Source organism: Monodelphis domestica, chromosome 4 (genome assembly GCF_027887165.1).
Source record: "Monodelphis domestica isolate mMonDom1 chromosome 4, mMonDom1.pri, whole genome shotgun sequence".
NCBI lineage: Eukaryota > Metazoa > Chordata > Mammalia > Didelphimorphia > Didelphidae > Monodelphis > Monodelphis domestica.
The window spans coordinates 449,292,539-449,303,224 of NC_077230.1; the positions used below are offsets into that span (position 1 = coordinate 449,292,539).

General features: G+C 40.1%; 1 protein-coding gene across 1 annotated transcript; it reads right to left on the minus strand.

Annotated features, from left to right (window-relative positions):
- Positions 1 to 1,560: 1,560 nt before the first annotated feature.
- Positions 1,561 to 3,273, minus strand: LOC130458919 (zinc finger protein 665-like). Its single transcript, XM_056825939.1, has one exon. It carries the CDS (start codon positions 3,215 to 3,217, stop codon positions 1,886 to 1,888), a length of 1,332 nt encoding a protein of 443 aa, XP_056681917.1. The 5' UTR covers positions 3,218 to 3,273; the 3' UTR covers positions 1,561 to 1,885.
- Positions 3,274 to 10,686: the final 7,413 nt, after the last annotated feature.

Genomic DNA, 10,686 nt, shown 5'->3' on the forward strand with positions numbered 1-10,686 from the left:
TCTTCTCCCGACCCTGTGCAACATCCCCAAAGAGGGGTCAGTTACTTCTCTGTTACTAACCTGTGAAGAAACAACTTCCCTCTACCCTATCCCACCAAGCCACTTCTACCGTCTGTGGGCAGCTCTCATGTTATATGGTTTTCATCAATGGAGGAAATCCGCCCTTCCCATCTTCTCTTGCCAGGTCTTATGAATCTTTCACTTTCATGGATTATAGGGACAACAAAGAATGTGCGGAGAGTAGGGCCCCTACTGGGAAAAGTTCTCTGCCTCCTCCCCAAATTAGCTGTAAGGTGTAGGAGGGCTGCCCTTGTAAGATGAGGAAGCCTACACGACTTGTCTAAATGCATCTTCTGGGACAAAATGGAAATATCTCTCTGGAATATTGCCAAGTTCTCCCACTCCAAAAGACACTGTGAAGCCTGCTTGGAAACCTGGAATTAAAATCATTTGGAAAACTTTTTACAAAACTGTCACCTCCTCACTACTGGTATACATCCATGGACAGAAGGAACCATTCAAGTACAACTTGTAAAGCAAATGGAGAGAATTGCAATATAGTAGGGGGGGAAACCCATCAAAACTGAGAGACTTCTTTCCCTTCTCTTGGATTCCAGTGCTCACAACATCATTTTTTCCTCCAACTCAATCGCCTTCTCATCTACCAGTCTGAAGCATCCATGGTGATACCCCCTCTAGTAGGCTGGCCGCCCATTTCTTTAGCCTCTCCACATCCAAGTTAACATTGTCTTGGTGACTTAGCCATCCATAAAGTTGATTATATGCTTGATCTTAATATCCCTCAAAACTATCTACCTCCATTATCTGGAAATCTATCATTTCCTTAAACACCCAATTCTTCCCATTTACTACTAGTCTGCATCTGCCCCTAGTAGTACAGATCCAAACTCATCTCTTCTTCCTCAGCCCTTTACAGACAATCCACCTAATGTGCAGATATTGTATGGATATACCAACAGAGGACATATTCTGTTCAGCAATGTTCCCTTATTCCTGCTACAGAACTTGTCCATTTACTGTCCCCATTATATGTTTTTGCTATAAATGAATAAATGAATGATGGAATTGACAAAAAAATGAAAAGAAAATTATTGAAAATAAACTGAAATTCCTAAAATTTTAGAAATAGTTTGAATTTCTTATTAAAATAAGACATGTGGAATGTCTCAATTAACAAAAACACTTGTGAGTTTTAAAAACCATTGAAGATAAACAATCCCTAATTTTAAAATAAGCAATCATTCTAAAAATCACATTTTATTATACGTCAGAAATTAGAATATTAATATCAAGATGAAGTGACATTCAAACTAGAAAACATTACTTTGTTTGTAATATGTAAAGATAAATATCAATCCTATATAAAACTGGGAATAAATGAGGGGAGAAAATATATTTATAAAAATAATAAATATAAATGGTTTGTATTATCTGAGTGTCAAAAATGAGGTAAAGAATGAAAAAAAAATTGAATTCATTATTGGGCTACGTAACAGAAACACATTTCATGATTATCATACAGCCAAATGAAACTTTTTTTTCAAATGAAAGTTTTTTTTCAGCACAAGTTTTCTAATGTAGAAAATTTTGTATTTCGTACCAAAACATTCTCACAAGAAGCATACGGAAAAGGTTTATATCTAACATGATCAGATGATCAATGAGTACTAGATGCTTACAGAGCCCTTTGGCATATTCATCACATTACTAAAGTTTCTCACCAATATGGGCCCTCTGATGGTCAAGAAAATATGACTGAAAACTGAGGACTTTCTCACAGCCTTCACATTTATAAGGTTCCTCACCAGTGTGAATTCTCTGATGTACCAGGAAGTTTGTTCTCTTATTGAAATCTTTACCACATTCATGATTTTTTAATAAGCTTTCCAGTATGAATTCTCTGATGGACAATTAAATTTGAACTCTGATTAAAGACCTTCCCACAATCATTACATTTAAATGGCTTCTCACCAGTATGAATTCTCTGGTGTGTAAGGAGAGTCGAACTCTGATTAAAGGCCATCCCACAATCACTACATTTAAATGGCTTCTCACCAGTATGAATTCTCTGATGTTGAAGGAGGTGGGAACTCTGATTAAAGGTCTTCCCACAATCATGACATTGAAATGGCTTCTCACCAGTATGAATTCTGTGGTGTTTAAGGAGGTTGGAACTCCGATTAAAGGCCTTCTCACAATCATTACATTTAAAAGGCTTCTCACCAGTATGAATTCTCTGGTGCTGAAGGAGGTAGGAACTCTGACTAAAGGCCTTCCCACAATCATGACATTGAAATGGCTTCTCACCAGTATGAATTCTCAGGTGTTGAAGGAGGTGGGAACTCCGATTAAAGGCCTTCCCACAATCATTACATTGAAATGGCCTCTCACTAGTATGAATTCTTTGGTGAACAGAGAGGTTGGAATTCTGATTAAAGGCCTTCCCACAATTATCACATTTAAATGGCTTCTCATCAGTATGAATTCTCTGGTTTTGAAGGAGGTAGGAACTCTGACTAAAGGCCTTCCCACAATCATGACATTGGAATGGCTTCTCACCAGTATGAATTCTCTGGTGTTGAAGGAGGTGGGAACTCCGATTAAAGGCCTTCCCACAATCATTACATTGAAATGGCCTCTCACTAGTATGAATTCTTTGGTGAACAGAGAGGTTGGAATTCTGATTAAAGGTCTTCCCACAATCATTACATTGAAATGGCTTCTCACCAGTATGAATTCTCTGATGTTGAAGGAGGTTGGAATTCCTATTAAAGGCCTTCCCACAATCATCACATTTAAATGGCTTCTCACCAGTATGAATTCTCTGGTGTTGAAGGAGGTTGGAATTCTGATTAAAGGCCTTCCCACAATCATCACATTTAAATGGCTTCTCATCAGTATGAATTCTCTGGTGTTGAAGGAGGTTGGAATTCTGATTAAAGGCCTTCCCACAATCATCACATTTAAATGGCTTCTCATCAGTATGAATTCTCTGGTGTTGAAGGAGGTGGGAACTCCGAATAAAGGCCTTCCCACAATCATGACATTTAAAAGGTTTCTCACCAGTATGAATTCTCTGGTGTATAATAAGTTTTGACCTATGACTGAAGAATTTCCCACAATCATTACATTTAAAAGGCTTCTCACCAGTATGAATCCTCTGATGTAAAATAAGTTTTGAGTCATTAATAAACATTTTCCCACAGTCATTGCATTGATAAGGATTTTTTCTAGTATGTGCCCTCCGATGTATGTTAAGTTTTGACCTATGATGGAAACCTTTCCCAAAGACATTGCATTCACAAGGGTTTTCTCCAACATGAATTCTCTGATGTAAAATGAGTTTTGAGCTTTTATTAAAAGCTTTCCTACATTGGGGGCACTTGTAGAATTTCGCTCCAGTATACATGTTGGTACTTTTCTGAAATGAGTAAAGATGAAATGCCCCAAATGTGACTCCTGGTTTCTCTGATTTCTCCACAGAATTTGTTTTCATCAATTTCTACTTCTCCAAAGCAGAATGCAAGACCAATCCTTTTGCTTCCTTCTTCCTCAGGAATGCCTTGGAGTTTACTTCTTGCTCTTAGACCTGGACTCCCAGTCTGAAAGAGATGAAATGAAATACACAAATTTCCTTTGTGGCCTCTTCTAGGGGAACGGGACCCTTGTAGCTGAGAAAAACCAGGCACATACCCCACAGTGACAATAGCCCTAAAAGGAATGTCCTTGAGTTCTCTCAAACATAGCCTGAACTCATGGGGAAAAGCCAGAGAAGGTCAACAGAACTAGGAGGGAAAAGTGGCCATGATCCATGGGCAACACAGAGCTAGGAAGGAATTGAAGGAAGTGTGTAATGAGGAGTGATCAGAGATTCGGGAATCCAAGCCATGAGAACTACCAAAAGTGTTCAAGGATGAAGCAAGATGAGGGGAAATATCAGAAGGACAACTGAATGATTGTAATGAATAAACATTGTGTAAAAGGAAGTTGGAATGAGGTCGAGAGGCCTATCAATGCTGAACAGAGGAAGACTCATGAATTCTTTGTTTTTTAAACCCTTCCCTTCCCTCTTAGAATCAGTACTGTGTATCGGTTCCAAAAAGTTTTGGGCTTGGCCTGTAGATGAGGTTCTGCTGGGAATTATGTCCCTAAGTAAAAGTTAACCCATGACAGTATTTTTGGGATTGGGTTTGAGGGTCTGTTCTTTTGGTGATGTTTTCGAGAATTATGGCACGTGTGCTTTGTTCTTTTATTATTTCTTTTGAGACTATGGGGAATAATAATCATGTGAATTCATAGGTAAGGGGCATTGATGAAAGAATTCATGTAAAAGGGGGTTGGGTGGGTAATCACATCTCGCCAAGGACACTCTGTAGTCTCCCCAGCAACCCTGAGTGACTCTGTCTCCTGGACTGATGGCCCCCAGCACTCATCTGCCAATTGCAGATAAGGTCCCTACTAATCTAGTGGCAGTGAGGTGATGGTGAAGGGAAGAGTTCACAAGGGCCCAAATTCAGAAAGATTTGAGTTCAAATCTGGGCTTCAGACTCTTCCTAGCTGGGTGACCCTGGCCAAGTCACTTTACCTCTGCTGACTCAGTTTCCTCAATGGTAAAGTGGCAACCTACATCTTAGGATTGTTGTGAGGATCTTAAGAGATGGTAGTATTATAAAGTGCTCAGTACAGGCCAGCATAGAATAGACTTGCTGTCGATATTTTTTTTATTCATTAATTTATCTATTATCTCTAAATCTGCTTCTGAAGTTTCTAAATTTTCTATGTCAAGTTGTAACTGATTTAATAACACTCTAAACATGAAAAATAGATCAGTGGACATGTCTTGAGAGCTTGTTATGAGCTGTGTATTATGCTAAGTGCTGGACATCCAAGAAAGAGGTAAAAAATGGCTCCTCTCTGAGGAAGCTCACAGGAGACAACATTCAAACAAAAACATACCAAGGAAGCTATACACAGGATTAACAGGACACCCAAGGGAATATCTCCTGGTTCCCCTGGCCCTTCTTAGTATTGAGGTCCCTTCCCATTCCCTACATTCTTATCTGTTTGCCTTAGGGTAAATGGGAAACTCCTAAAGGAAAGGTTCTATTTGCCTTTGGCCTTTGATTCCCCATCACCTAGAACTGGGAGTAGCACCTACCAGAGGTTTCATAGATAAGGGTTTCATTGGGGAACTAAGGCCCCTGAGGAATCCAGGGCCTCCTTTCCTCTGCAATCAGGGGTGACCCTCAGCTACCTTGTTCTAGGTCATTGGTCCTCATTAAGGCAGGAGGAGACCCCTCTGAGAGCTTGGGGTGAGGGACTGAAGCAAGGAGGACTTGAGGAGGAGGAGGAGAAAATGGGGCAGACTCACCCACAGCAGGAACAGACCCCAGAAGGCCCTGAAGCTCAATAGAGTAACCTCAGGTTCAGTTCAGTGGGACAGAACAAGAGCTCCCACCTAAAAAGACTCATCCAGGCTGAGGGCTGCCTGAGGAAGTCTCCATCAGAAAGTGTAGGCCTGGTACCTCTCACTTCCTTATCTGGCCTCTTTCCTCCCAAGGTTCTGAAGCTCTGGGAGTTCTGCCTTTATTCCAGGCCTCAGCTCTGCCCTGCCCCATCTTGATCACCTCCAGGTGGTGGAATTTTCCCTTAATTCAGTGCTTATTTACTTCCCTGGGGAGATAGCATAGACCTTGAGAAGGTTTTGATTTCTTTATCTAAGAAGCAGATTTTGGGCCCAGCCTGGTACATTTTTAAAAATCACATTCTATTTTTTCCCTTAATTAAATGTAAAAAATGCTTTTAAACTTTCCTTAAATTTTTTTTGAGTCAAATTGTTTTCCCCTCTCTATGGGGGTCATGTGTGGGAGACTAGTGATGAGTGATTGGATCTGAGGGCTGTTGTAGCCATGGAGAGTGAGAGTTAGTCAGCTAGGAAAACTAGCAGCTAGAGAGAAAGAGTGAGATAAGGAGAAGGACCAGAAAGGTGAAGCCAGCATGCCTTTTGAGAAGGACCAGGGGGAAAGGATCATGGCACCATGACTGGGGCTATGACTTCCTTTATTGTGACTAAAAGAAAGACTTTTATAGAGAGAAAAATCCTAAGCACAGCAACATTCCTGGGGGGCTGGATGTGCTACTCTCCCACAGGATAATGTTTATGAAAATGACTCCACACATGAGCATTACCAGGGTTGCTATTATAGAGGTAAGCAAGCTGAGAAACTGTGATTGCTAATCTCTTCTGTGTAACTTGGAGAAAGGGAAGTGTGGTCCTTTCAGTCTTGGTATTACAATGACCTCTTTGCTTTCCAGAGTGAGGGGGGACTCAGGACTTAATGATGACCTTTGACTGAGTGCAGTACTATTGACTATCAATTACTGTCTTTATAGATTGTTTAACTCTGAGAAGACCAAAGAAAAATCTTGTCTTTGGTTTGGACTCTGAGTCTGCTAAGGCTCAGGGTCCTGACTTGGTTCTTGTTGAGACTCAACCAGCTATCCTTTGCCTTTTTATAATTTGAAGGCAAAGATAAGATTTATCAGGATAATAGTGGTAGTTTTTATTTAGATAGTATAAATTTGGGTTAGTCAGATCAGGGAGGATTAATGTAGCCTGTGAAACACAGGAGAAGCAGATCTTTGTGGAACCAGATCTTTGTGGAACCAGGGTCTTGTGAGTGGCGTGGATGAGCTGGTGGGGGATCCCTGCTGCTGGAGGAGAATCTGATTGGAGCATGTCTGTTTCTGGCTACTTCAGCTGCCATGTGTGATTGGATCTGAGGGCCATTGTAGCCTTGGAGAGTGAGAGTTAGCCTGCTAGGGAGACTAGCAACGAGAAAGAGAGAGACCAGGAAAAGGACAGGAAAGTGCAGCCAGTATGCCTTCTGAGAAGGGCAGAGTGTGGAAGAATCACAGCATCTCTCCCTTCTTCCCCTTCCCTTCTCTGAGTGGTGAAATAACTCTACTGAAATAATGTAATGCAAAAATCTTAAATAGGATACTAGCAAAAAGACTCCAGCAAGTGATCAGAAGGGTCATCCACCATGATCAAGTAGGATTTATACCAGGGATGCAGGGCTGGTTCAACATTAGGAAAACTATCCACATAATTGACCACATCAACAAGCAAACCAACAAGAACCACATGATTATCTCAATAGATGCAGAAAAAGCCTTTGATAAAATACAACACCCATTCCTACTAAAAACACTAGAAAGCATAGGAATAGAAGGGTCATTCCTAAAAATAATAAACAGTATATATCTAAAACCATCAGCTAATATCATCTGCAATGGGGATAAACTAAATCCATTCCCATTAAGATCAGGAGTGAAACAAGGATGCCCATTATCACCTCTATTATTTGACATTGTATTAGAAACACTAGCAGTAGCAATTAGAGAAGAAAAAGAAATTGAAGGCATCAAAATAGGCAAGGAGGAGACCAAATTATCACTCTTTGCAGATGACATGATGGTCTACTTAAAGAATCCTAGAGACTCAACCAAAAAGCTAATTGAAATAATCAACAACTTTAGCAAAGTTGCAGGATACAAAATAAACCCACATAAGTCATCAGCATTTCTATATAATTCCAACACAGCTCAGCAGCAAGAACTAGAAAGAGAAATCCCATTCAAAATTACCCAAGACAAAATAAAATACTTAGGAATCTATCTCCCGAGACAAACACAGGATCTATATGAACACAACTACAAAACACTTTCCACACAACTAAAACTAGACTTGAACAATTGGAAGAACATTAACTGCTCATGGGTAGGACGAGCCAATATAATAAAAATGACCATCCTACCCAAACTCATCTATCTATTTAGTGCCATACCCATGGAACTTCCAAAAATTTTTTTTACTGATTTAGAAAAAAACATAAGAAAGTTCATTTGGAAGAACAAAAGATCAAGGATATCCAGGGAATTAATGAAAAAAAAAATACAAAGGAAGGGGGTCTTGCAGTCCCAGATCTCAGACTATATTATAAAGCAGTGGTCATCAAAACAATTTGGTACTGCCTAAGAGACAGAAAGGAGGATCAGTGGAATAGACTGGGGGCAAGCAACCTCAGCAAGACAGTATATGACAAACCCAAAGATCCCAGCTTTTGGGACAAAAATCCACTATTTCATAAAAACTGTTGGGAAAATTGGAGGACAGTGTGGGAAAGATTAGGCTTAGATCAACACCTCACACCCTACACCAAGATAAATTCAAAATGGATGAATGACTTGAACATAAAGAAGGAAACTATAAGAAAATTAGGCGAACACAGAATAGTATACATGTCAGACCTTTGGGAAGGGAAATACTTCAAAACCAAGGAAGAATTAGAAAGAGTTACAAAATGCAAAATAAATAATCTGGATTACATCAAATTAAAAAGTTTTTGTACAAACAAAACCAATGTAACCAAAATCAGAAGGGTAGCAACAAATTGGGAAACAATCTTCATAAAAACCTCTGACAAGGGTTTAATTACTAAAATTTATAAAGAACTAAATCAATTGTACAAAAAATCAAGCAATTCTCCAATTGACAAATGGGCAAGGGACATGAACAGGCAATTCTCAGCCAAAGAAATCAAAACTATTAATAAGCACATGAAAAAGTGCTCTACATCTCTTATAATCAGAGAGATGCAAATCAAAACAACTCTGAGGTACCATCTCACACCTAGCAGATTGGCTAACATGACAGCTATGCAAAGTAATGAATGCTGGAGGGGATGTGGCAAAGTGGGGACATTAATTCATTGCTGGTGGAGTTGTGAATGGATCCAACCATTCTGGAGGATAATTTGGAACTATGTCCAAAGGGCGATAAAAGACTGTCTGCCCTTTGATCCAGCCATAGCACTGCTGGGCTTGTACCCCAAAGAGATAATGGACAAAAAGACTTGTACAAAAATATTCCTAGCTGCGCTCTTTGTGGTGGCCAAAAATTGAAAAATGAGGGGATTCCCTTCAATTGGGGAATGGCTGAACAAATTGTGGTATATGTTGGTGATGGAATACTATTGTGCTAAAAGGAATAATAAAGTGGAGAAGTTCCATGGAGACTGGAACAACCTCCAGGAAGTAATGCAGAGCGAGAGGAGCAGAACCAGGAAAACATTGTACACAGAGACTGATACATTGTGGTACAATCGAAGGTGATGGACTTCTCCATTAGTATCAATGCAATCCCTGAACAATCTGCAGGGATCTAAAAAAAAAATACTACCCACAAGCAGAGGATAAACTGTGGGAGTAAAAACACCGCTGAAAAGCAACTGCTTGACTACAGGGTTGGAGGAGATAAGACTGAGGAGAGACTCTAAATGAACACTATAATGCAAACTCCAACAACAGGGAAATGGGTTCGAGTCAAGAACACATGTGATAACCAGTGGAATCATGCGTCGGCTATGGGAGAGGGAAAGGCGGGGGGGGGGGGGGGGGAGGGGAGGGGAGGAAAAGAAAACGATCTTTGTTTCCAGTGAATAATGTATGAAAACGACCAAATAAAATAATATTAAAATTTAAAAAAAAATGAAACAGAAAAAAAAAATAAACTGTTGGAAAACTGGAAAGCAGTTTGGTGAGAAAAGGAAGCAGATGATCATGTCATAGCAGAGCCATAATGTCCAAATGGATTCATAAAGAGTTTTAGAAAATCCTCATCAAAAATATAAAAGATGATATGAAATCTTTTACACATATGATGGGGAAAAGTCTTAATGAGACATAACATGAAACTGTGAAAAAAGATTAATTTGTTTCTATAAGAAGGAAAAGCAGTGCATGAAGAAATCCAAAACAACCTTATGATCAACATCTATAATGATACTATCTCTAAACAATTGGAAGTTTTCAAAGAAGGAAACAAATTGCTACTAGCCATCAGAAAGAAGTGAGACGACAGGCAGCCAGGAGCTATGAGCAGGAGAGTCTGGGATCATCTGAGAGGGAGTCTTCCAGAAGGTGTGGTTGGCTGGTTGGGGAAGGTGGCAGGGAAAAGGCAGGGCTTGAACCAAGCCTTGAAAGCCATGTCAGGCTGAGCAGTGAAGACCAGGCAGTCCCTGCAGAGGGTGAACACCAGAGACAGCCTGCCTGGGTCAGGAGGTGCCCAGGGGCCCAACTGGGATGGGTAAGGACATGCCCAGGGTCACACAGCTTAGAAATGTCTGAGGCCAGATTTGAACCTGGCTCTCAATCCACTAAATCACCTGGCTGTTCCCTCTTTGTTCTTTCTCATAAAATGTCACCAGAAAGGAGAAAGAGAGATCTCTTACATATATGTAGAGATAGCTAGCTCCTCTGTATATCCACTGATTTCCACTGATTTCCATTGGCTTCTCTAAAGACTTCTGAGAATTTTCCCCAGGATGATATGGAAAACATGACTGTTGGTTGAACTTAAATAGCTTGATCCCAGTTGGGGAGCCATGTTTTCCATACTCTAATTTTTGCAATTCATCTATTTTGTGGTTTGGGTTTGGTTGAGTAAATAGATTTCCTCAATATTCACTATTGGTGACAGCCTTTTTGTAGCCAGGATTTAGTGGGAAAGGCTCAGATGGTTGAGTGTGAGGAACACTCTCTTCCTGTTTCTAGATAGAAGTGCCTCTATTCACAAATTTCCCAACTGTGTGCTATACCTGG

Excerpts from the sequence above, each read along its gene's own strand:
- LOC130458919 (XM_056825939.1), bottom strand. The coding sequence starts at position 3,217 with ATGTTTATTAATGACTCAAAACTTATTTTACATCAGAGGATTCATACT.